The sequence below is a fragment of the Colobus angolensis genome, unplaced genomic scaffold (assembly GCF_000951035.1).
Source record: "Colobus angolensis palliatus isolate OR3802 unplaced genomic scaffold, Cang.pa_1.0 Scaffold240, whole genome shotgun sequence".
NCBI lineage: Eukaryota > Metazoa > Chordata > Mammalia > Primates > Cercopithecidae > Colobus > Colobus angolensis.
In genome coordinates this window covers 2,321,627-2,348,315 of record NW_012115600.1, presented here as the reverse complement: position 1 = coordinate 2,348,315, position 26,689 = coordinate 2,321,627, and the positions used below count along the sequence as shown (strand labels likewise).

At 41.5% G+C, this 26,689-nt stretch overlaps 1 protein-coding gene across 3 annotated transcripts in view; it reads left to right on the top strand.

The window, feature by feature from the left end:
• Positions 1-26,689, top strand: part of STPG1 (sperm-tail PG-rich repeat containing 1) — a 57,430-nt gene that overhangs the window by 11,028 nt on the left and 19,713 nt on the right. The window contains exons 2-6 of one of the 3 annotated variants that reach the window (XM_011945598.1): positions 3,472-3,609; positions 11,664-11,811; positions 12,054-12,172; positions 19,740-19,841; positions 23,941-24,111. In XM_011945598.1, coding sequence (XP_011800988.1) covers positions 19,827-19,841; positions 23,941-24,111 — 186 coding nt within the window. In that variant the 5' untranslated portion in view covers positions 3,472-3,609; positions 11,664-11,811; positions 12,054-12,172; positions 19,740-19,826. The remainder of the gene's footprint in view (positions 1-3,471; positions 3,610-11,663; positions 11,812-12,053; positions 12,173-19,739; positions 19,842-23,940; positions 24,112-26,689) is intronic. The other 2 variants (XM_011945596.1, XM_011945597.1) reach the window with 2 other exon arrangements.

Genomic DNA, 26,689 nt, shown 5'->3' with positions numbered 1-26,689 from the left:
GTCAGCAGTAAGACATAAGAATAAAGTTCTCTGTGACATGAATAAGTTTAAGGAAAAGTGCTGTGCCTTGATATGCTTATGTAAACATTTCCATAAACCTTTTTAGTGCATAAAGAGCAGCATTGCACTAGCAAGTCCCACCTTTCGCCCTAAGGCGGTTTTCTCCTTTCTCAGTAAACAGAACATACAATCGGGTTTTATACCGAGATGTTCCATTATGGCCCAGGGACGGACAGGAGACAGATGCTTTTCTCTATCTCAACTGCCAACAACCGCCAAGAGGCCTTCTTTCCTCTTGTACTAGTCCTCCTCAGCACAGACCCTTCACGGATGTCAGGCTGGGGGACGATCAGGTCTTTCCCTTCCCATGAGACCATATTTCAGACTATCACATGGGGAGAAACTTTGGACAATACGTAGCTTTCCTAGGCAGAGGTCCCTGCGACCTTTGGCAGTGTGCGTGTCCTTGGGTACTTGAGATTAAGAGAATAGTGATGACTTTTAACCAGCAAGCTGCCTTCAGGCACTTGTTTAACAAAGCACAGCCTGCACAGCCCAAAATCCTTTAAACCTTGAGTCACCATAGCACGTCTCTTGCAAGGACGAGGTTGGGGGTAGGGTCACAGATTAACAGCATCTCAAATACAGAACAAAATGGAGTCTCTTATGTCTACTTCTTTCTATATAGACACAGTAACAGTCTGATCTTTCTTTCTTTTCCCCACACAGATGCAAAAATCCTTAACAGAATTTTAGCAAATTGAATCCTTCAGTATATAAAATATATGATAATATCTTATGACCAGGTAGCATTTATTCCAGGAACACTAGGTTGTTTTAACATTTGAAAATCAATCAATGTAATTCAATTAATATATTCACAAAGAACGATTCTATGACAGACTGAATGCTTTCCCACTCAAGCCAGTAACAAGACAAAGATGTCCACTGTTGTCACTTCTGTTCAACATTGTACTGGATGCCCTAGTCATTGCAATATTACAATAAAAAGAAATAATAGGCATACAAATTAGAAAGGAAGAAATAAAACATTTTATTCATATATGACATGATTATATATGTAGATATTCCTAATTGACAAAAAAGCTACTAGAACTAAAAAAAAAGTTTAGCAAGGTTGCAGGATACAGTATCAATATATAAAAATTACTTAAATTTCTGTACACCAGCAATAAACAGAAATTTTAAAAATTTTAAGACCATTTTTATGACATAAAAATATGAAATACTTAGGAATCAGTTTAAGAAAATATGTGCAATATTTGTACACTGATTAACTGTAAAATATTACTGAGAAATTAAATAATATCTAAATAAATGGAGAGTGTACCATATTAATGGAATATAACACTCAACAAAGTTAAGATGTAAATTCTCCCTAAATTGTTCTATAGATTCAATGCAATCTCAATGAAAATCCAGGGAGTGTTTTTTTTTTTTTTAGCAGAAATTGACCTGTAAGTTATATGGTAATTCAAAAGGGCTAGCACAAGAGCTAATATAGTCAAAATAATTTCGAAAAATAAGACAAAGTTGGAACTACCTGTTTTTAAAACTTATTCTAAAGCAAGATAGTGTGCTGTTGGTATAAGGATATACACAGAGTTCAAAAGAACAGTATAGAGAATCTAGAAATAGCACTATATATATCTAAATAAACACACACCCAGTAGATTTTTGATGAATGTGCCAAGATAATTCAGTGAAAAAAGGATATTCTTTTTAGCAGATGGTGCTGGATTAATTGAATCTCCAAATGTAATAAAATGAACCTGACCCTTACCTTAATACCGTATACAAAATTTAATTCAAAATGGATCCTAGGCCTAAATGTAAGAGCTAAAACTATAAAACTTCCAAAAGAAAATGTAGGAGAAAATATTTGTGACCTAGGCAAAAATTGCTTAGATCTGACAAAAGAAATCTTAAAACCTTAAAAGAAAATTTTGACAAATTTGATCAAAATTTTAAAATTTGCATTCAAAAGATAATGTTAAGAAAATAAAAAGGCAGACATCAGCTGGGGAGCAAATATTTTCAAAACATATATGATAAAAGGCTTGTATCCAGAATATATTAACTTTTACAACTCAGTAATAACCCAATTAAATCCAATCATTTTTGGTTTTTGTGAGGTTTTTTTTTTTTTTTTTTTTTGAGACAGGCTTTTGCTCTGCTGTCCAGTCTGGAGTGCAGTGGCACTATCATGGCTCGGTGCAGCCTTGATTTCCTGGGCTTAAGCAATTCTCCCACCTCAGCCTCCAGAGTAGCTGGGACTACAGGCTGGCTAATTTTTTATTTTTTGTAGAGACGGGGTCTCATGTTGCTTATGCTAGTCTCGAACTCCTCACTTCAAGCAATCCTCCTGCTTCAGCCTCCCAAAGTGTTGTGATTACAGGTGTGAGCCACCATGCCTGGCCCCAATTTTTTTGTTTTAAAGGCAGAAGATTTGAACACACACTTCACTAAAGAAGATAAATAAGCACATGAAAATGACAATGAGATACCACTGTAAAAATCACTAGAATGTCTAAAATTAACAAGATTGAGCAAACACATGTTGGTGAGGATGTAGAACAATTGGAACAAAGTACTGATCTATGCAACAATATGGAAGAATTTCAAAAGCATTACACTAAGTGAAAAAAGACACAAAAGAATGTCTACTCTATGATTGTACTTATGTGACATTGTAGAAAGGCAACAATTGTGACAGCAGAGCAGTGGTTGCCAGAGCAGTGGTTGGGAGGGTACTGACTGCAAAGGGACACAGGGAGCTTCTCAGCATCATAGATAAATTAATATCTTAATAGTGGGGGTATTTAACTCGACTGTAAACATTTGCCAAAACTTGGAATTGTACAACTAACACTGATTAATTTTATTTGTATATACATTATATCTCAGTAAAGCGAAATTTAAATAAAAATAGGCCAGGTGTGGTGGCTCACGCCCGTAATCTTGGCACTTTGGGAGGCAGAGGCAGGCAGATAACCTGAGGTCAGGAGTTTGAGACCAGCCTGGCCAACATAGTATTTTTAGTCTCTCCTAAAAATACAAATTACAGGTGGTGGGCGCCTGTAATCCCAGCTACTCAGGAGGCTAAGGCAGGAGAATCACTTGAACCCGGGGTGGGGGGTGGCGGAGGTTGCAGTGAGCCAAGGTCACGCCATTACACTCCAGCCTGGGTGACAAGAGCAAAACTCTGAATCAAAAAATAAAAATAAAAGCCAAGCCTTTGGTAGTTCTGTCAGCAACATCAACAGTGACTTCTTATGCAGTTCCTACTGCAGGCAGCACAGTGTGCTTGGGGCTTTGGGTCACTGGACTTGGTAGATCTCAGCTGGCACCCATACCATTTCTGTCTACCCTGTAGATAGAACAAAATCCATTTGCAATAATTAACCAATGTGAAATGATCTCTACAAAGGCTGTGTTTTGCTCTTTCAGGTGCTTAGGAGAACATGCAGTAGAGCTTTTCATCAAACAAATGGAATACGTCACAGTATTTTGGTAACATGGACAACTCTGCACAGAAAAATGAACGCACTGGCAAACATCCCAGACATGCCATTGAAGTACAGAAAGGTACATGTGTCTTTGCAGGGAGGAGATAGCTCCTGACATATGCTTATTTTAGTACATAAGAGCAAATTTGGGGGGAATAGTAAATACTGGGTTATATCCACAGGGCCATCCTTATAGGCATATCAGATAGATGATTTTAGGCCCTACTGTTTCAAGTGTGATGATTAGGAAGAAACTGTGAGAAGAAAGGATGAGAGAAGAAGGAGGAAGTCTCTTTAAAAATAAAAAACAAATAAACAAAACCCAGACTTGTTATTTCCATGTATCTGGTAAGAATCTCTATCCTCAAATTTAGATATGTAAGAGATCTTTTTTTATTTCCTAGAACCCAACTTGAGTTATGACTGCAAACTCCCATTCTGCTAGGTTGTTGGAAAGGATAACTCCAGCCATTATCAGCATAAATCCTATCTCCCTCATGGCTGTTTCAAGTTTGGAACTTTCCCAATAGTTAGTGTAATCCCCGGAGGCTGGGTTGGGGAGGGGAGGAATACTCAGGTCATTGGTCAACCATCCACATTGGTGAGATCCCCAGTGTCCTAGCTCACGTGCTCCCTTTGGTTTTGCTAGTTTTCTGGCAAACTAGTGTTCTGGTTTGTTAGTGTATTCTGGGCCATACCTGTGGTTTAGGAATTATTGCTGAGACTGGAAACATCATTTTGAGATCCTCCTAGATCCTCCTAGGCTGTAGCGCTTTTTCTTTCAAGGCTATTATCACCTCCCTGGTGGGCTTCCAGAGTCACTGCTGGTCTCAAATCCAGAGAAATCTCTCTTTCTTCCTCCCATCCTCTGATTTTGCACTCTCTTTTTCTTTAATATTTCTTTAAATTGAAGCATAAGTATATATTCAGGAAAAGTGCACAAATCCTAATTGTATAGCTTAATGAATATTCACAAAGAAGACACCACCTGTGGAATTACTTCTCAGACCAAGACAGAATGTCAGCAGCATCTCAAAGCCCTTGTCCCTTCTCAGATATGATCTCCCTTCCCCGCAAAAGTAAACACTACGGTTATCCTGACTTCTCACATCATTAATAACTTTAGTTTGTTTTTGAACATTATGTAAATGTGAATCATACAATATGAACTCTTTTCTCACAGGCTTTTTTCACTTATGTTTCAGAGATTTAAGTTCATGTTTTTTTTATCTTATGTATCAGTAATTTGTTCATTTTATTATTCTTGTTTGAATATACCACAATTTATTTATCTATTCTACTACTGAAGGACTTTTAGGTTGTTTCCAGTTTGGGGCTATTATGAATAAAAACTTTTGTAACTATTCTTGTGCTTGTCTTCTGGGACACATATTTATGTATTTCAGGGGTCTATACCCAAGGAGTGGAACTGCTAGGTCATAGGGTATGTTTAGGGTAAGCTTAGTTGATATTGCCAAACAGTTTTCCAAAGTAGATGTGCCAATTTTACCTCCTTACAAGCAATATACATGAATTCCACCTGCTCCAAATCCTCACCAACATTTTAAGCTCGTAATAGTTTTAATTTGCATTGCCTTAGATCATTGAGATTGAGCATTTCTTCATGTTGACTGGCCTTTTGGATATTCTCTTTGGAGAAGTGACTGTTCAACTTTTTTGCCCATTTTCTTCTGCTGGGTTTTTCTTTCTTTTTTTTTTTTTTTAAATATATTTATATGAGTTCTTTAAACCATTCTGTCCTTATTTATAGAGGTTCTTTAACTATTCTAGAAACAAGTCATCTGTTAGCTATAGGTAAATGTCTTCCCTTATCCTGGGACTTTCCTTTCCACTCTCTTAACAATGTGCTAAGAAACGGAAACTTTTGATTTTAATATAGCCCAATTTATCAATCTCTTTATGTTTAGTGTATTCTATTAATACTTAAGAAATCTTTGCCCATCCCAAGATAGTTTCTTCTAGAAACTCTATTACTTTACCTTTTACATTTAGATCTACAATTCACTTGAAATTGTTTTTGTGTGAGGAAGATGCCCAAGTCTGTTGTTTTCCATGCTGACCCAGCACCACTTACTGAAAGGCTGCTCATTCTCTACTACTCTGTATTGCTGTTGCTATCTTTGTCATAAATCAAGTGTCCAGGCATATGCAGCTCTGCTTCTGGATTATTTATTCTGTTCGAATATCATACTGTCCTAGTTACTGTAACTTTATAATAACCCTTTAGTAGCATAAGCCCTTCAACTTTGTGCTTCTTTGTTTATATTGGCTATTCTTGACCCCAGTGCATTTCTATATAAATTTATTTTACTTTTTTATTTCTAATTTTTATGGCTATGTAGTAGTTGTACATATTTATGGTGTACATGTGATATTTTGATACAAGCATACAATGTGTAATGATCAAATCAGGGTAGCTATAAAAATTTTACAATCAGCTTATTAATGTCTTAAAAAAATCTCTACTCTCATTCTAATTTGGATTACAATGATTCTAGAAATCAATTTAAGGATAATTTACATCTTTACAATAAATATTAACTTCTCTAATCCATGTATAGATCCTTTTAAGTTACCTTAAATTGTTCTCAATGTTTTAGAGTTTTCTATGTAGAAGTCTTACATATCTTCATTATATCTATTCTAGGCATTTGATTTTTATGCTGTTATAAATGGTAATTTTAAATTTTATTTTAAATTGTTGCTGGTGTACAAAAATATTAATTGATTTTTGTATATTGACCTTGATTCTGGCGACCTCACTAAATCCAACTATTACCTCTTATAGGGTATCCATAGATTCTTTTGCAATTTCCCCATATTCAATCTTGTCATCTGTGAAAATGACAACTTTATTTCTTCCTTTCTCATCCATATATTTTATATTTTATGTATTTTTAATATATTTTATGTAGGCATTTGTATTGGCTAGAGACCTTCAGTACAGTGCTGAATAGAAGGATGGTAGCAATTGTACTAGTTTCACTCCCTATCTCGAGGGAGAACTTTTAATATTTCACAATTTGGTATCATGTTTGCTATAGGCTTTTGTTATAGACACCTTTTATCAGATTAGCAAAGTTTGCTCCTATTCCTAGTTTGCTGGAGTTTTTCTTTTAATCATCAAAGGATATTAGATTTTATGAAAAGCTTTTTCTGTATCTACTAAACAGTTACTTCACCAAAAAAAAAGATACACAGAGGGAAAATAGCATATGAAGGAATGTTCAGCATCATTAGTCATTAGGGAAATGCAAATTAAAACCACAATGAGATACCATTACATATCTAATTGGATGCCTGAGATTAAAAAGACTTCCCATTGCTGATGAGAATGTGAAGTCATGGAAATTTTCATATACTAATAGTGGGGATGTACGAAAGTACAATAACTATGAAAAATAGTTTGGCAGTTTTTTACAAAGTTAAACATCTGATCTAGTCTTTCCACTCCTAGGCATTTACCCCACAAAATGAAAGCTTATCTCCATTTAAAGACTTGTAGATAAAATGCTCATAGCAGTTTTATTTGTAATACCCCAAAACTGGCGACAACTCAAATTTACATCACCAATGAATAAACATCATGTTTTTATACAACGGAATACTACTCAACAATAAAAAGCAATGGAGTATTGATATATCAGCAACAGAGATGAATCTCTTAGTAATTATGGTGAATAAAAGAAGCCAGATAAAAAGAGTACCTGTTATAGTTATATGATTTTTTTTTTTAATCTATTGAGATACTCATTTGGTTTTTCTTTTTTAGTTCATTAATATGATGAATTATATTGATTTTCAAATGTTAAACTATTTTTGCATTACTGGGGTTGGTCATGATGTATTATCTTTTTATATATTGTATGATTTGATTTGCTAAAATTTTTCTAAGAATTTATGTATTTACGTTCATGAGGGCTCTTGATCCCTAGTGATCTTTTTCCCGCTTGTAATGACACCGTATAGTTTTGGCATCAGGTAGTGGTTGCCTCATTGAATGAGTTTGGAAATGTCTTTTCCTCTTCAGTTTTCTGGGACAGCTTGTATGGAATTGATAGGTGGAGTGTTCTATAAATGCCAATTAGGTCAGGTTAGGTAATAGTTTTGTTCAAGTTTCATATATCTTTACTGATCGATCTACTTGTTTAAATTATTGAGGGAGATGTTTTGAAATCTCTGACTATAATTTTGAAATTTTCTATTTTTCTTGCAGTTTTATCAGTTTCTGCTTCTTATATTTTCTATCTCTTTTTATTGGGTACATCAGCATTTAGGACTGTTAGGTTCTCTTGAGGAGCTGACTCCTCATAATGATCCCATTATGAAATGACTCTCTTTAATGCAGGTAATATTTTTTGCTCTGAAATCTACTTTATCTGATAATATCTATCTTTTGCTTAGTGTTAGCGTAATAAATCTTTTTCCATTATTTTACTTTTAACTTATTTCTGGGTTGATATTTAAAGTATGTTTCTCGGAGGTAACATATAGTTGGGTCTTTCTTTCTTAAGCAATCTGAGAATCTCTGTTTTTTAATTGGGATATTTAGATTATTTACCTTTAATGTGATTATTGGTATATAAGTTTGTCTGTCATCTTGTGACGTGCTTTCTATTTGTCCCATCTGTTCTTTATTTACCTTTTCTATGTCTCTTGTGTTTTTGTTTTTGTTTTTGTTTTTGTTTTGAGACAGAGCCTTGCTCTGTCGCCCAGGCTGGAGTGCAGTGGCCAGATCTTGGCTCACTGCAAGCTTTGCCTCCTGGGTTTACGCCATTCTCCCGCCTCAGCCTCCCGCGTAGCTGGGACTACAGGTGCCCACCACCTCGCCCGGCTAGTTTTTTGTATTTTTTAGTAGAGACGGGGTTTCACCATGTTAGCCAGGATGGTCTCGATCTCCTGACCTTGTGATCCGCCCGTCTCGGCCTCCCAAAGTGCTGGGATTACAGGCTTGAGCCACCGCGCCCGGCCGGGTGACAGGTTTTATTTTTATTTTTTTTCCTTTTAGTGCCTTAAGGGTGTTGTTTTCAATACCAATCTGCTGTCATTCTCATATTTGTTTCTTCACATGTGACATGTCTTTTTTCTCTGCCCAGTTTTAACATTTTCTTCTTGTCACTTTTTAAGCAATTTGATTATGGTTGGCCTACGGTGTCGTTTTCTTCATGTTTCTTGTATTTGACATTAAGTGACTTTCTTGAATCTGTAAGTCAATAGTTTTTTTTTTAAATCAAATTTGGAAAAATTTCAACCATTTTTTCTTGAACTATTTTTTTTCTGTTTCTTCTCTCCTCATATTTCTTTTTTTGAGAGCCTAATTACATATATGTTAGGCTCCTCAAAGTTTCCACACAGCTCACTAATCCTTTTTCTTGTCCTTTTTCTGTGTTTTATTTTGTATAGTTTTATTTCTGCATCTTCAAGTTTACTAATCTTTTTCTCTAATGTCTAATTTGCTATTCATCTCATCTAGTGTATTTTTAATCTCAGACATCTTAGTTTTCACATCTGAAAGTTTGATTTGGATCTTTTCATTATATCTTCCATGTCTACTTAATACGTTCAGTCTTTTCTCTGGCTTCTTGAACATATGAAATACAGTTAGTATAGCAGTTATAGTGTTCTTCTCCACTAATTCTATCATCTGTATCATTTCCGAGTTGGTTTTGATTGTTTATTTTCTCCCCACTTTGAAGTATATTTTGTCCTTCTTCCTCCTATTAATTTTTTATCATTGCCAGGTATTTTGAATTTTACCTCTTAGGTGCTGTCTATTTTTGTAGTCCCATAAATATTCTTGTGCTTTGTTCTGAGATGCAGTTAAATTGTTTGGAAACAGTTTGATCTTTTCAGGTCTTGCTTTAAAGCTTTGTTAGCTGAAACCAGAGCAGTATTGAGTCTAGGGGTAATTTGGCCCTATTTCTGAGGCGAAACCCTCCTGCATACTCTGTGTTCCATGAATTGTGAGGTTTTCCTGCTGTGACTCATGAAAGCAGGAGCTATTCCTGGCCCTGTGGAAGTCTCAGGGATTGCTCACTTGAGTTCTGCCAGGTGGTTCCTTCTCCAGCCCTGGGTAGTTTTCTCATGTGCATGTGTTGGTCACTACCCAGGAACTTACTCAGGGGACCCTGTTGCAGAGCTCCATAGCTCTCCCTCTGGGTGGCTCTCTCTTCTCTGGTACTCTGCTCTGTGAACTTAGCTGTCTTGGCCTTTCTGGACTCCCAGATCCATTTCCTCAACTCAGGAAGACCACTGGGCCCCATCTGGATCCCTTCTTCCTGTGCTGTGGTCTGGAGATTTCCTCCTGGCAGAAAGCTGGGGGCCATCTTATTGCCAACCTCATTTATTTTGCTTCTCTCAGGGATCCCTGTCCTTTGTTGCCTGATGTCCAGTGTCTTGATTGCTTTATATATCTTGCCCATTTTTAACTTTTTTTTCCCCAGCTGGGAGGGCAAATCTAGTCCCGTTTCGGTCAGAAATAGGAATTTAGTCATCCAGAGTGGTTTTCAAAAATTCTACTTTTTTAGTTGTTTCATCAAGAGGGCTGCTCTGACAAATGCCATTCTGTTATAGCCAGAAGCCTTGGATCTCCTTTCCAGTCAGGCAGAAACCTCTCCTTTCCCCAGGAGAATGTCCTTCCTGTAACCTTTTTTAAACAACTCTCTTTCTTTACTGCCTCCTCTGCACACTCTCTTAGCTGTTCTATAGGCTTAGGTTTTTAGAAACAAAAGCCAGTAAGTCTTGCAGCTGCTTCTGCCTTTTGATTTGCTGTATAGCTGTCTTAAAGCAAACAAACCAAAGACATAGCCATTCATCTGCTTAAATGGGGAGGGGAGGAGAAGAATACTTTTACTGTATATTGATATCCCCAAGTATTTTCTACTTAAACATGTATTCAGCTCCTTTTACTTGCTTTATCCTCCACCCAGGCAGATTAGGCTCAAGTGTCCCTCTCCCCATTGTATCAGTCATCTGTTTATTGAGCACTTACTAGAGGCCAGCTCAGGAAGAGGAAGCACAGTTCAGAGCTCAAGAGCCTGGGCTCATTAGGCAAATCATGTTCACACCCCACCTGTTCCCCTTAAGTGCTGGGTGATTTGGATGAATAACTGAATCCCTCTAAGCCTCAGTTTCCTCATCTGTGAAGCTGGTTCATGATTGTACCCCTCAAGGGGTCCCTGTTGTCTTCAGGCTTCCCACTCTGAAAAGGAGTATTGTTTTTTTAAAAAAATTCAGAGATGAAGAAATGAGCCTTACTAACAGTCTCCATACAAACCACCCTCTGCTATGGCTAACGCATACTTTCTTCTTTCCTTCCCTTGACTGTTTTTTCCCCATTTCTGCATGTATTTTCTCTCTGAGGGTTAGGATTCTGATGTTAAAATAATTTGGCTTACTGTTGTGAACAGCCTACAGAGTCAGCATGCACCCTCCCACCCAAAATTTGGTTTGGATGTCAAGACTTACGATGCCGCACACATGCTCATCAAGAGTGTAGGAAAAGGCTTATCACCCACATAGTGAGGCCTTCTGAGGACAGCAGCACAGCCTTCCTAACCCGATCCAATAACGGCTTGAGAGAGCCTGACTTGGGGGTTTTCTTACGGTTGGAAAGCGGGGCTGGACTGAGGGCAGGGGCTTGTGTGGTTTGAACTTCCAACTGATGCCACAGGAGGGAGCACTGGGCTTTCTCATCCACTTGCCCAGTGTTGGGGCAGAAGGGAATGAGGGAGTGGTGAAGCTGAAGAGCTATCAGCCATCAAACATCAGAAAACTGGAGAGTCAGAGTCCATTACACTTACAGGTTAGAGTCTATAATCGACCTGCTATGCAGACAGATGCTGCCAAGTTCTAGCAGTTGTGGAAGTCTCAGCAGCAGGGGAGTTTATACATCAGATACGCATTTACACATCACAACCTAGACAAAGGAGCTTTTAACTTCAGTTTCTATAGATAAGCCCTTTCTGCTTTTTAACCCCATGTCTGCTCAAAGCAGAAACGAAAACTTACGCCTGTCTTGCACAGTGCCCTGGAAAGTGAGAGCCAGCCCCACACTGGGATTTCCCTAACCTCTTTCGATTTTAACGGCCTAATGCTGGTGTCTGAATCTAGGCCAAGGAGCAGTGAGGACACTTCCTCCGTCCTCTGACCGCGCCTTGTCCAGGCTGCTCCCAGAATAGTTTTGCTGTCTCCTTCCTGCCTGGCAAGAATGTCTTTACTATCATCTCCTTGCTTTTCCCCGGGACAGCCCTGCTTTAAGGTACTTTATGTGACCACATCTCACTAGTGTAAGCGCTGGAGGGGGGAAGTCCGATAAATTGCCGCGAGGGAAAGAAAGTGGGGATTTTTTAAAAATCCGGTTTCGTGTCTATTTCCTATCAAAAGGCAAGTTTCTCTTCTCTACCATTTAAAATAAAACTTTAATATACACCTCTGTGTTTTCCACATTTGTCAATCATTGTTTTGTATTACTTTTGATTTTATTTCATTTTTGTTGTTTAGGTTTTACTGCTGCATATCCAACACAATCCTCCATTCCTTTTAAATCTCAAGCTCCAGTAATCCCAGAATCAGAAAAAAAAGGATTCAATAGTCAAGCCAAGAGATTTTCTCAAAAGAAGGTAATGACGTTGTCTTAGGGGTTCTTTGGTTTTAGTCTGGATTTTAGCCTTGCGGGACAGGCACGTTCTGTCTGGCTGCTGTGTCTTTCTGTGGACAGTGGAGGGCAGTGTGCTCCCAGGAGCCGCGGCACCAGCTCCACTGAGGGGCACCGACTGGACTAACTGTAAGAATGAGCCTGAAAAATGGGACATCCAGGGAAAAACAACTATGTCTGGATTTATGGCGCCAAAAATATTGAACTGGACCAAAACTATTTTAAGAAAAAAAAAATTTAAAAATCATTATAAAACTGAAAAATTGCAAAAATTCCCAAGTGTTATCAATTAAGTAAAAGGTTAAAACAAAAATCTTCCTCATCCTTGTGAGAGGAAATCACATGACTTCAAATAACACGAGGAAAAGAAAAGTCAAATACATCTAGAATTACCTTCAGAGGGCTGGGCACGGTGGCTTATGCCTGTAATCCCAGCACTTTGAGAAGCTAAGGTAGGAGAATTAATTGCTTGAGCCAGGAGTTTCAGACCAGCCCAGGCAACAAAGCAAAACCCAATCTCCACAAGAAAAAAAAAGTACAAAAATTTGCTGGGCATAGTGGTGCGTGCCTGTAGACCCAGCTACTCAAGAGGCTGAGGAAGGAGGATCACCTGAACCTCAGGAGGTTGAGGTTGCATTGAAGCAAGATAGTGCAACTGTATTCCCGCCTGGGTGACAGAGCGAGACCCTGTCTGAAAAAAAAAAAAAAAAATTACCTTTGTAATGAGCCCTGCCCTACTTTAAAACAACAACAACAACAACAAAAAAAAAAACAACTTCCTTAAACAATGTGTTATAGCCAGGCGCAGTGGCTCATGTCTGTAATCCCAGCAGTTTGGGAGGCCAAGGTGGACAGATCACTTGAGGTCCAGAGTTCGAGACCAGCCTGGCCAACGTGGTGAAACCCCATCTCTACTAAAAATACAAAAATTAGCTGGGAGTGGTGGTGCGTGCCTGTAGACCCAAATACTACCTCTCCTGAGGCAGGAGAATCGCTTGAACCTAGGAGGTGGAGATTGCAGTGAGCTGAGATCGCGCCACTGGACGTCAGCCTGGGCAACAGAATGAGACTCCATCTCAAAACCACCACTACCACAACGTGTTATCATATTCCTGTGTTACCCACCTCCCCCCGCCTTCCCTAAATCTTGCCGCATCTCTTTTCCTCTCTAACCTGGAAAGTTCTGCGTGGTTCCTGACCAGTCCTTATTTAATCTTTGGGATTTCTGGGACCTGACTTTCTCTTCTCTCACCATCAGGGGACAGAAGCAACCAGGAGCAACTCACAGGCGTCCTTAGAATCTAAAAAATTTTTCATTCCTTCATTCATTTAAGCAAGACCTTTAGAATAATGTTCTTCTGGAGGAGTCCTCATTTCACGTATCTTTGCTGCTCTCTGAAAATGGTTTTCATCGTATCACCTAGCCCAGATGGCAGAGAGGGAATGAGGAGATCTAGGTTCTGAATGGAGCCAAGGCATGGAGTGAGGGGCCTTGGCTAGCCCTGGTGCCCTCAACCTGATTCCTCCTTGGTAGATGAGAACGCTGAACTAGAGAATGTTTTGAGTTTCTTCCACTTCTAATATTTTAGGATTCTAAGAAAGCAAATAATAAAGAATACAGTGTACACACACAAACACACACACACAGTTTTAAATCACTTGTAGGTTTTCTCCAAAGACAATACATATTTGCTCAGGAGTTTTCTTCCCTCTCTAGTTCCTCTGTTTTAACTGTTTGACTCTTTCCCATTTTCTGTCTGGTTTCCCATTTGTCAATTTAATGGTAATATATTGTCCATTTCTAGGATATTTGCAGCCTAGCCTCCGATAAAAACAATAGCAGCCACCATTTACTTATCCTTACTATGTGTACTTTTAGACTGCCTTTTATCTCTAATCCTCGGAACAATGCTGAAAGGAAGGGCTTATTATTTTAATTTAACACAAGAGGAAACCGAGGCTTGGGGAAGTTAAATGACCCACCCAAGGTCACACAACGCAGGGTTTGGCACATAAGAGGCTCAAAAGAAATGTTAGCTGAATCAATGTTGAAAGAATTAGACCTCAACCCAGGTCTAGTTCACTCCAAAGCCTCTTGCTCTTTCCACACACTGCACCACGCCTGCCTTTGTGGCCCGCAGAGCTGTAACTTTGTCCTGTGAAAGTCAGCAAGTTTCTGAAAAGGCCTTAGCGAAACAGACCCAGCTGAAGACAGGGGAGGATGTCAGCTAGCGTGGATAGGCCCCATCCCCCATGATCTAGTACTGAACACTCAAATTCAGAAAGCAAACGGGCTGACTTCTCAAGTTAGTGTTTGAAGAGATGATTGCTTCTCAGAACGTTTTCAACTGAACGAACCAAGGAGGCGGGTAGCCAAACCTACAGGCAGCATTGAATAAAGACAGGAATTGCTCAGAGATTGGGTTCCAACTTTTAAAATGTGGCCGTATTACCTGACAACATGAAAACTTTCGTCTCGGCATTTGTAAACATTTTAGAAATAAGGATGGAATTTTATGGAAAAGGCAGGGGATCCATCAATCAGGCTTTCTGTGTCCTACTCTGTCACTGACTGTGTGCCTTTAAACCAGTCACTTGACTTTTCTGGGCTTCAGTTTCCTCAACTGAAATGTAAAATTTGGGTTATATAATTTTTGAGGTCTCCTCAAGTTATAAAAACAGAAAAAAATTCCTGTTCTATCGTTCATTCTCATTTTTCCTGAGGGAAATAGGCATTGAGAAGTTAAAGATCTTGTTTAACATCACCTGATAATTTAGTGAGGCAATACAAATTAAAAACAGATTTTAAAACTCCAGGGCTTCACCACCCTTCTTAAAGAATTAGTCGCACGCACCCTTGCTCCAGATCGAACATGGCTGCCTCCTCACAGTAGTCCTGTGGCCCACCTTAGCACATCTTTGACACAGAGAATCAGTGCCCTTTGAAATGTGCACTTACCTTATGAGGCTAACTTTGCAGTGAACCATCAGGGCCTCCTTACCTAGCTCACATTCCCCATGAGAATCTTACTGCAGAGTACAAGGAATCCTCCACAAAGCTCAGTGTCTGGAATGGCAATTTTGGCTGCTAGAAATGAAGTCTGTTTTCCTGAACGTTTTCGAGTTATTTACAGATGTGCTGGTAACTTTGCGTAGGTGAAGAGACACGCCTGATCTGTGTGACAGAGCATGGCCCGGCGGCCTGTTGGACATTTTCTACCCCCGCCTCCGTGTTTCTGTCTCCACTTCACCCTGGATTGTGGTCACTGTTTCCGAAACTGTGTACCCCTAAGGACACCCCTTAATGTCTTTGCTTCTCTGTTTCCTCATCCTAAAAATAAAGATGTTGCAATAGGTAGGTGAGCCCTTGCCAGGAATGACTATTTCATGGTTCTAAACCTCATCCCTTCCAGGCTTGAATAAATAAATACTGGTAGAACATCGGTACCATGTGCTCTAGATGGGCACAACTTAAAAATATATGTTAATACCATTACATAGTAAATCTACCCTTCCAGATGGGAAGCCAGCCAGTGGTTAATTTGTGATGAAATCACACAAAGTTAATATTGTTCACTTATTAACTTGATATGACACTAGACCAGGGATATTTGAATGAAAGGAGGTTCAGTTTGCAGAAGTCACCATGTTCAAGGGGACAGCTGCCCCAAGTGTGCCCTCAGCTGTATATCTGACCCACCGTAGGGTCTGCCCTGCCTCCCTGCTCTGTGAGGCCTGACTTCTCCATATCCAGTCACCAGCACCCCTTCCAAAGGGGTCTGCAAACACTGGGCTGGCACTCATGACATGCCAGGTCCCCCTCAAAGACTTTTGCATTTATTACCTCATTCAATCCCCATAATAACCCTGTGAGCTACATCCCATCATTATCCACACTTTTCAGATAATGATCCCGAGACGAAAACGGGGAAGTAGCTTGTGCAGTCAAGGCTGGGCAGAGTGAGGATGAACCGAGGTAGCAGCTCCTGGTCCTCAGATCCTGTTTCCCCAGCATCTTCCCCAGGTGGAAGCACCTCCCACAGTCCGTCTTATGCCCTTAACACGAGGTTAATGTGTGTGCTGTCTTACCTCTGCCACCTGCCTAGGGGCTTCTTGGGCAGTGGTCATTGCTGTCCTTTCCAGACCCCACAAATCCCTCAAAAATGGATTGAATGACCCCAACTCAAGTCTGCACATTTCCCATCGAGTCATGACCACACATCCATCCATGAGCACTGTTGTGATGCGTCTCCTTCCTCCCATTCCTAGACCTTGTGAGCTGCTAACAGGTTGCGCCCATACCTTCCACCCTTAGCACAGGTCCTGATGCACAGTAGGTTTCAATCAGTGTCTGCTAAATTGCATGTTTGCCCCGTTCCACTCAGGGGACTTCAAGAGGCTGCTAATAAGCTGCTCAGTCCCACTCTGAAGGTTTGTGACTCCCAAGGGAGGGTCCTGGCTCTATGGAGGCAGTAGTAGGCAACGTCATGCGTGGTGATGGTGGTGATGGTGATGATGATGGCGGGCTGCATCGGTGCTGTTCCACCTGCTTTATGTGTATTGACCCCTTTAATCCTCACACTAAGAGGCAGTGAAGGAGACGACTGGTAGGACATCCGGTACCGGGCTTCCATAGTGTGCTAGTAAATGTGAGTTCTCTTCTGGTCGCCCTCCCCATACGTGTTTTTGTTTTGTTTGTTTATTTGGTTTTTGCCAAGAAACCAAGGAGTGGCTAAGTTCACACCAGTCACAACTTGGATTCTTGTTCTCTGGGATTTGCTCTGAGAGGCCTAAATTCATCCAAGTCACAGAACGTCAGTTGCAGGAACTATTATCGCACAGGCGAAAGGTCTCTCCTAGGGTGCTATCCACCCACCTCTAGAAGTTGCAGGAGAATGCTTGACATTCCCCTCCCAGAGACCTACTTGGGCGTTGCACGAAGGTGGTGGCATGCTGGTCAACCACCATTTACCCTCCTTGAAGAAAACTGCTGAGTTGTAGCATCTGCCCGTTTTTGTGGTATAAATACTTCCACCCTGGCCAGTTTCAAGCCACTACCAGCAACATTTTGGAATTTTTAACAGTTTTCCTCACAAGCTGCCGCTGGCCAGCTCCAGCCGCTGCTGCCTGGAGGACTCTCCTTTTGCTTGCTGAAAACGAACAGGCAGCACTCCGTTCCTCCGGGCAAAGTGGTAACAGTCTTCTTCCCATGTGCCCTGGACTCAAGCCAGTTTGCAAAGTGGCAGAATTAAAGTGTGGTTAAAGCCCAGGAAGCTTGTGAGCTTCAGCAAATGAGAATACAAGATGTCCAGTTAAATTAGAATTTCAGATAATGGCAACTCTGTTAATACAAGTATATCCCAAATATTGCATGGGATATACTAAAATCATCATCTACAGTTTATCTGAAATTCTAATTTAACTAGGCAGGTAGGATGGAGCAGGCATTTAGGTCTTGTATTTTGTCTGGAAACCCTAGCTCCTCAGACACATAAGAGTGCTCAGAAAATTCTTGCAAACTGATGGTCAGGTTCGGAGCGTGGTGATAACCGGGAGCTAGAGGTGTGTGTCTTCACTGTCTGCAATTTAAACCTAGAAGAGTCACAGTGACACTTCCTGCGTCAGCTTTCCTAGATTCAGGGACTCCGGAAGCTCAAAAGCACCCCAAGGCCCAACACCTTGGACTTACAAATAAGGAAGCCCAGAGAGGTGACTTTCTCAGTGTCACTTAGCGTGTGGCAGCACTGAGACTACAATTTCTGATTCATAACCCAATGGGGATTTTTTTAATCCTGTACAATCTCATTTGAAAGTTAGTTTGGTTTCGTGGTTAAGAGCAGACCCTGTGGTCAGAGTGCCTCGGTTCTGGCTCTGACATTTACTAGTTATGTGGGCCTTATCTCTTTTGGCCCCAACTTCTTTAAAATGGAGATTAAGTGAGCTAATAGTACATGTAAAGTCCTCAGAACGGTACATGGCACACAATGAGCACTCAATAAATTGATGCTTGCCTTGAAAACAGCTGCCTAGAAAAATCTCTTCCTTGTCTCCCCGTAGCCCTTCGCATCTGCATCCACAACAGCAGGGTTCTCCTGAGCTCTTGGACTGGGGTGCTGGAGTACCTGGCTCCGCAGTGCCTCCTGCTGCCTGCCTCACTCTCCATGACAGTCAGTTCCTCTTCCGTCCACCGGGATCATTCTCACCTAAAGCAGGAATCAGCTCCCCTGTCCCTACCTGCCATGGGGCAAGGGTGAAAGGGCTCAGTGCATTTAAAAGTCAGCACAGGAAAACCTGTTAATTGCACTTTGACTCTATCCCCTATATGAAACCATGATTACATACTGCCCAGCCAGACTGGAAAGTCCTAGAAGGCACTGATGGTACCTTGGGCTTTATACCCTAAGGAAGGCAGTAGGGGCGGTAGAGACAGGACAGACCTGAGTGGCAGAGATTGGAGATGGCAAGCTCTGGAGTCGGGCTGTCTCAGTTCAGCTCCAGGGTTTGCCACTTACTAGCTATGGCCCAATGTCTCTGGGCCTCACTTTCCTTAAAGTGGCCCTGACCGTATCTCACTGTAAAAAGCTTGTGTGAGGAGTAAACAAGACAGCACACACCATGCGCTTGGCACTGAAGTCAGGTACTGCCACTTACAGCAGTGGGACCTTGGGCATATTCATCTCCACGTGCCTCAGTGTTTCCATCTATCAAAGGGGCAGTAATCCCTTCCTCACTGACTGATGGTGAAAATGAGACCAACTTGGAAAAGCTTCTGGCACCAAGCAGGTACCCAGGAACCTCTTGCGACAGTGGAGCGTCCGTAGCGTTTCACACCACTCAGCCAGCTTCTGTCAACATTTACTCCCCCGGTAACTAGCATGGGAAATGCCATGAAAGCCCAATGAGCTGCCACAGCAGAAATGAACTTGGAAATGACCTCTCACTTATTCCTCTCTCACATGCCTGCATCGTTCAGCGCTTGAGCCTCAAGAGCTAGCCTCTTTTTGTCTGAGAGTTATAAATGGCCTGGTTTGGGATGAAGGTGGTTTTTGTTTCATTTTGCTTTATAAACAGAAACACTCCCTGGTTTCTCTTCTGAAAGGCTGAGGAGGAAGCTGAGTCAGGTGGGGTGGGGTGAACGTGAAATTGCTCACCCTTCCCTTGCCGTGGGTCTGGCTTGCCCAATCACTGCACACTGACTTGTACATCAGCCGCGTTCAGTGTCCCACTTTAGGCCCATTTCTCTAATGACATGAAAAACAACTGTGTTCTTTTGGAATGCGGCAGGGCATAGTGGAAAGAGCAAGGGCTTTAGGAGTCTTAGCCTGGCTTGGAATTCCAGCCCCACCACTTGGTAACTGAGCCAAAGATCGGGCAAGTCAGGAAATGGTACAGCCAGGCTGTCACCCGCCAAGTGGTGGTAGCGCCTGTGCTGTGGGATTACGGTAAGGTTCAGTGTTAATGGATGTAAATCCTGTGGAAGAGCACAATGGAATTGAAATATCTCGATGACGCCACCTTCTCTTCCCTTTCAGAATGATATCCCAGGTCCTGGGTTCTACAATGTCATTCACCAGTCACCAGTGTCCAACAGTGTCTCATTGTCCAAGAAAGGAACATGCATGTTTCCCTCGATGGTGAGAATCACTTCTCTTGAGTAAAGCATTAACTGGTCAGTAATTTCCTTCATTCATTACATAAGTATATATTGGACATCTGGTCCTTTCTCTCCAAAGGCCCATGGTTCTAATTAGGAGAGTAACTACCTTCTCAAATTTCATGCAGGTAAATTGGACCCTGTGTCTCTAAGTAACTTTTTCCCATCTCTACCCATTGCCAGGGTGGGAAGAGAAACCAGAGGAATCTTCAGGACTTGATCCTGCCAAACCAATTTTGTCATCAGTGAGTGGACTAAGCAAGTATTTTCCTGAGATGTTTAGGCATACCAGGAAATTGTTACTCTTACACATCTTGGTGTAATATGATTTTTACAATGCTTAATCTAATTGGTTGTCAAACTATTGAGAAATCTGATAGGACTAAAAAGAAAGCCAGCAGTGGGCCTGAAATGTACTGGCCCTACCCCATTCCTTCTCTTTGTAAGATATGGGACTTAATTTTGGTTGAGGGCTGTAGCAGTCAAGCAGCTGTATGAATTGCCAATGACCCTGACCAGAGTTGGGCAAAGATAGGCTTCTTAAAAGTATTTGTACATTGTCAAGAAAAATAGATACAGCAAAATAGATAAATGGTCAAGAAAAATAGATACAGCAAGGGGAAAGATACAAACTAGGGTAAGGCTACCTGAGGAAGAAAAGTGAAAAGTGGACAGGCATGGTGGCTCATGCCTATAATGCCAGCATTTCAGGAGGCCAGTGCGGGAGCATCACTTAAGCACAGGAGTTCAAGACCAGTCTGGGCAACACAGTGAGTCTCCATCTCTGCAAAATAATTTAAAAATTAGCCAGGAGTGATGATGTGTGCCCATAATCCCAGCTACTCGGGAGGCTGAGGTGGGAGGATCACTTGAGCCCAGGAGGTTGAGGCTGCAGTGAACTGTGATTTCACCATCACACTCCAGCCTGGATGAGAGAGGCAGACTCTGTCCCCCTACCCCCTGCACCAAAAAAAAAAAAGTGAAAAGAAAACAAGCCTAGACTCTAATATTAAATTAATAAACATATGCCATCTTTTTCCTTTAAAAGTTATAATAATTTCTTGCACAGATGTATTATGATGCCTGACATTGGAATAAATTTTTTTTTAACCCCACAAAGGGATCATTTAAGATACACTAAATATAGCCACGTCTTATTGGAATTCGAATTTGGCAGAGTTGGATACTCAAGGAACAGACCAGCTTTGGAGTTAACTCCCCATTACCGAAGAAGCTGAGTTTGTACATGGCCTCAGTAGGTTCACAGAACAACCATGCCTCTACTTATTTTTCTGCCACCAGCTCTGCTAGGAAAGAAATTCAAAAGAAGTGCTGTCTCATGAAGTCCTGGTGTAGAAGACAAGACTTCAGACCTGATCCTGCCTTAGCTGTGGATTCTTGACGTGACCTCAAGCACGTCACCCTTCTGTGTCCCAGGTGCCTCATGAAAGTGGAGACTCCCTGGAGGCACTGGGCAAATTAACATTGCAATGAGTGAAATACTCTTTGAAACAGCAAAGCATTATAAACATGCTAAATATTATGATTGTTACCACCTGAGTCACAAACAATACTTCCTGCAACACCTAGGTTTTCTCTCCGAGAACTTCTTTGCTAAATAATGGCACTGCCCATTCCTTCTTGGTGCCAAAAAAGAGACTGAATCAGAGGACGTGATTGGTTGTCTACAAGGCTTTGCGTGCGATAACTTTCCAAATGAAAAGCCGGACTATCTGGAGGAGAAGGGGCCCAAGGCAAGAGCTGAGTGTTACAGAACCTAGCCACACCTTACAGGCCTTTAAAAAATTCAGAACCAAACCCCAAAGAAGGCAGACTTTTGAACTGTTCAGGCTTCCCCCTCTCCTCCCTTTCACAAATATGGGAATTTGTATTTATAGTTACGTTACACTCAAGTATAAACACTTAAGGTCCTGTACCTGGGGATGGGTGCCTGAAGTGGTCGATGGAGATCTAGTAGGAGATCCCTGCATCTTACCTCATTCCTGTGTGAACTGGATGAGAATTTCATATCCCCCCACCCCACTGCCTCTTTCAGTAACTTTCACCTTTAGCACCTCCTCCACTTCTGGATCCCAAGACTTGAAGGGAATTAAAAGTAGCTCTCATCAGAGAAAGATCAGAATGACCAGTAGGAATGTGACTATGGGTGAGGCTGACCAAAAAACTCTGTGGGTCTATAAATTTTTGAAACTTCCTCATGACTGTTGAAACAACTACACCCAACCTTTTGAGAGACCTGTCATCTCTCTAAGTCCGAATGATCTAAAGAGCTTTATTAGTATATTCCAAATCTTTGCTCCAGAATCTTCCACAGTACTGACTAGGAGAAGTGTATGAGGCAGGTGGGTGGAGAGTTTGATGGCCTCTCTGTATTTGCATGCTGGCAGGAGTGGCTCTAGAAAAGTTAGTAGGTGCTGGAGAGAAGTTCATAAATGCCGGCGTATGGCCAGATTGGAGGCCACAGGTCTGGCAAGTAAACCAAGGGGTGTGTAGTGTTGGTGAGTGAGTGTTACTGTAGCCACACTCTGAGACTAATTCTATTACGATACTTTATAAAACATTGCCTCTACTGGAACTTTTTTGGGAAGAATTTTTTTCATTTCCAAAATGTAAGTTGTAGGTGTTCTAAACCAAGAAAGAGTCTATGATTGAAAGGGCTTGCTGTTACCCCAGGGCCATACCACTTGACCTTTTCCTCTTTAGAATGGGATCTCTGATCCATGTCATGTAGTGGAGGCCGACTGCTTGGGTAGGAATGCTGGTCCTCCACCTGAATTAGCTAAGGAAGTTCAGCTTCCTCATCTACAAAAGTAGAGATAATCATAAGATCCACTGCTCAGGGTTGTCGTGAGGATTCAACACAAAAACCCACCAAAGGTATTGGTTAACTCTTGGCCAGAATGAAAAAGACGAAGCATGTTCAAGGCTGGGGTGACCTTGCTTCTAGGAGCATCAGCAAATCCTTACACACTGCATGCGGCCACTTCTTATTAGAATTCGAGTTTGGCAGAGTTGGATACTCAAGGAACAGACCAGCTTTGGAGTTAACTCCCCATTACTGAAGAGGTTGAGGTCAAGCTGGGGCTTGAACCCAGGTTAGGCTCTGAACAACTTAGGCTCTGGACAAGAACACTCCCGCTTCTGGTGGTGCTACACCCACCCAAATGCTAGTGGTGGTCCATAAACCAGACACTGAGGACCGTCACCACCAACCACAGAGTGAAGTAGGGGGGCCCTAATGCCTTCCTTTGGGCTCACCCATGTTCTGTGTTTGTGTAGTTATTGATTCCTATCAAATGAGAAAATCCAGGGCAATGTTCTCAAGCTTTTGACCATTAAATAGTAGGAAATATTTTGTTTTATCAGACTCTAATACTTGCCATGCTATCTTAGGGGAAAGTGATGTTATCACTGAGTTTCTGTAACTTTTGTCCCTGTTCTTTTGACAAACATTGATTCTGTTTGTTTTTTAACTGAAGATAATTTATCGTGGCTTCCTGAAAGGAGTGGGATTGGTTCTGTTAAACAGTGAAAATACTGTAGGATTTGATGAAAACAGTAATTTGGTGGAGAGTAGGAGGCACGGATGAACAACAAGCCCCCTGGAGCTTTGTTTGAAGCAAACTCATTGCTTAGGCAGTTCAGATCATTTAATCTTAGAAACAAGATGTGAGATTTTACTCAGAAGAAAAGCCTAGGCTGAGAAGAGCGTCTAAAGCTTCCTATCATGTGAATTACCCAACAGCTGATGAGTCAAGGGTAAGTGGCCTGGAACAGGATTGGGTGGAAATGCATTTATGGCAAAATCATTTTTGCCAAGTCCCAAACAGAAGATGAATAATTTGAGTTAGTTTACAGAAGCGACTACAGGTCTGAACTTGTGTTTTCCAAGGGAAGATCCTTAAAGCCCGAGGTCAGTGTATCGTTGTTACCTGCCAGAGTTTTGCCTTTTATAAAATGCATTTAGACCTTGTGCTGGTCACCATCTTTTTGACATCTGTCCTTCAGAGCCACAATATTATGTGACAATGCTGATTCCTTTGGTTGTTTCCTTACAGTGCACCCGACTGGACACCATCATTTCTAAATACCCTGCAGCGAATGCATACACTATCCCATCGGAATTTATTTCCAAGAGAGACTTTAGTAATTCATGTTCCAGCATGTTCCAGTTGCCAAGCTTTATGAAAGTTCTCAAATTTGAAACTCCTGCACCAAACTATTACAATGTAAGAACTCTGCCTTTACTTGCTAAATATAGATCAAATGAATGGTTTACTGAAATAAAAGGAAGAGGGGATCTTGGGGACATCATATTTTAATGCAATTGTCAAGCCAGTTAGCATTTGTTGACTACCCAATGGGTGCCTAAGGCTGTACGAGACTCTTACAGGAAATTTGCAGGCCCCAGAGATCAGGGCGGGCAACGTGGAGGCCAGTATGAAGTAGGGAGGCCACTGCCCTGAGAAACACGTATTCTAATTACTCTTGTCCTGTAACCTTTCTGGGACATAGTTTTCTCATCTGTAACAATGGGTGTATTATTTACCACTGTGTCTGCAGCCACTAGTGATATACTTTTTAGGTTCTTGTAGGGAAAATAAACTTTCATATCAGAAAATAGGTGTTTTAACAGTTGTGCTCTGCTGTGCCAATTATGATCGCTTTGTATTCACTGAGGCAGAATGGCATGGATGGTTAAGAGATGGATTCAGGAAGGTTTGGTTTAGCTCTCGTCTCTGCCACTTTCTAACTGTGTGGCCTTGGGCAAGTCCCTTAACCTTTCCAGGGCTTAGTTTATTGATCTGTAAAATGGGGATGTATGTTCACCTCATCGTGTCAATGCAAATATTAAATGAGATAATGTATGCTGCATGCCCAGGACAGCACCAGTCACACAAGGACCACACAATACATGGAGATTGGTAGGGCTGTCTTTGTTAGTACATGAAGGGTATTTACTTACCCTTAAATATAAGGCAAGTAAGTCACAGCCCCCACAGTACAATGGAATCAATTCTCCTTGCCCTACAGGGTTACCATAAGGCAACAAACATGAAAGCACTCTGAAGTGCGTACGACATGAATTGTACTTAAGATATTAATGTTACTATGCCATTTTCCAAGCTATTTTGGTTTTATACATTTATTATGCCATTTCCTTTTTTCCTTCATAATATTTATAATTCATAATTATCTTTCTGACTATAAAGATCCTGTCCACTTTCTATGATGGATTCAAGCAACTATAATGATCCCAAGTAATATAAGTGCCTGCTAGGCCAGCACTGTCCACTAGAAGTAAAATGGGAGCCACAGACATCATTAAAGATTTTCCTGTTTTTTTTTTTTGAGATGGAGTCTCGCTCTGTCATCCAGGCTGGAGTGCAGTGGCGTGATCTCGGCTCATTGCAAGCTCCGCCTCTCTGTTTCACGCCATTCTCCTGCCTCAGCCTCCTGGGTAGCTGGGACTACAGGCACCTGCCACCACACTCGGCTAATTTTTTGTATTTTTAGCAGAGATGGGGTTTCACCGTGTTAACCAGGATGGTCTCGATCTCCTGACCTCGTGATCCACCCGACTCGGCCTCCCAAAGTGCTGGGATTACAGGCATGAGCCACTGTGCCTGGCCTCATTTAAGATTTTCTAGTAGCCACATCTAAAAAGAAAAAGGGACAGATGAAGTTAACTTGAGTAATATAGTTTACCCAACAGATCCAAAATATTATCTTTTCAACACTAATCAATATAAAAGTTATGAATTTTATATTCGAGGAAGATTATTTTCCTTGTACTGAGTCTTTAAAATCCAGTATGTGTTTTATTCTTCCAGCACATCTTAATTTGGGCCACCCACGTTTCCAGGGCCAATAGCCACATGCAACCTGTGGCTACTGTACTGGGCAGTACAACTCCAGGCAGTCTTCCCTCAGCATAATCAGAGCCTGAAAATAATGATGATGATGATGAGGAGGAGGATGAAGCCCTTCTCATGTACTAAGTGCTGGTCTAAGAGTTACATATTAATCATATCTAATACTCACAAGTGAATCCATAACGTGGATTATCTTGTTCCCATATAAAGAAGTGAAAGCGGAGGCTCAGAGAGGTGAAGGGACTTGGCCAAAATTACCCAGCTTGAAGGCATCATTTGCACATCAGTGGGCACTGGTGGATGACTGGGGTGGAAAGCTGGGGAATGGTCAGAGTCACCTCATTCCAGCCCTGACAGGCTTCCCTCCATGGATCCTATTGCTCCTCCGTGCCAGGCTGGTGATACAGCTTAGATTCCAGTGGGAAACTCAGAACAGAACAGGTAAACAAACAAAATAATTACAAACTGTGATCAATTTGAGGGTCAGCTGGAGCCTGAGGGAGAATATGTGGGAGATATGGAGGTTGGCAGTACCACATACTTTAGACTTGGTGGTCAGAGAAGGTGCCGAGGCTGAGACCCAAAGATTGAGAAAGAGCCAGGGTTGGAGAAAGAGCATGTGTCAAGGTCCTGGGACAGCAAGGAGCTCAGCCCACGAGGACCTACAGGAAGGTCGAGTGGCTAGTGTAGCATGAGCAAGAGGAGGGGGAGAAGGGGGCGCTAGACAGGCAGCGGCCAGTTCACTCAGGGCCCTGAAGATCCCAGGAGGAAGTTTACATTTTGTTCTCTGGGTCCTAGGAAACCCATGAGGGGGTTGGAGGTATGGGGTGGCATGATCTGATTTTTTTTTTTTTAGACGGGGTCTTGCTCTGTTGCCCAGGCTGGAGTGCAGTGGCACAATCTTGGCTCACTGCAACCTCTGCCTCCCCAG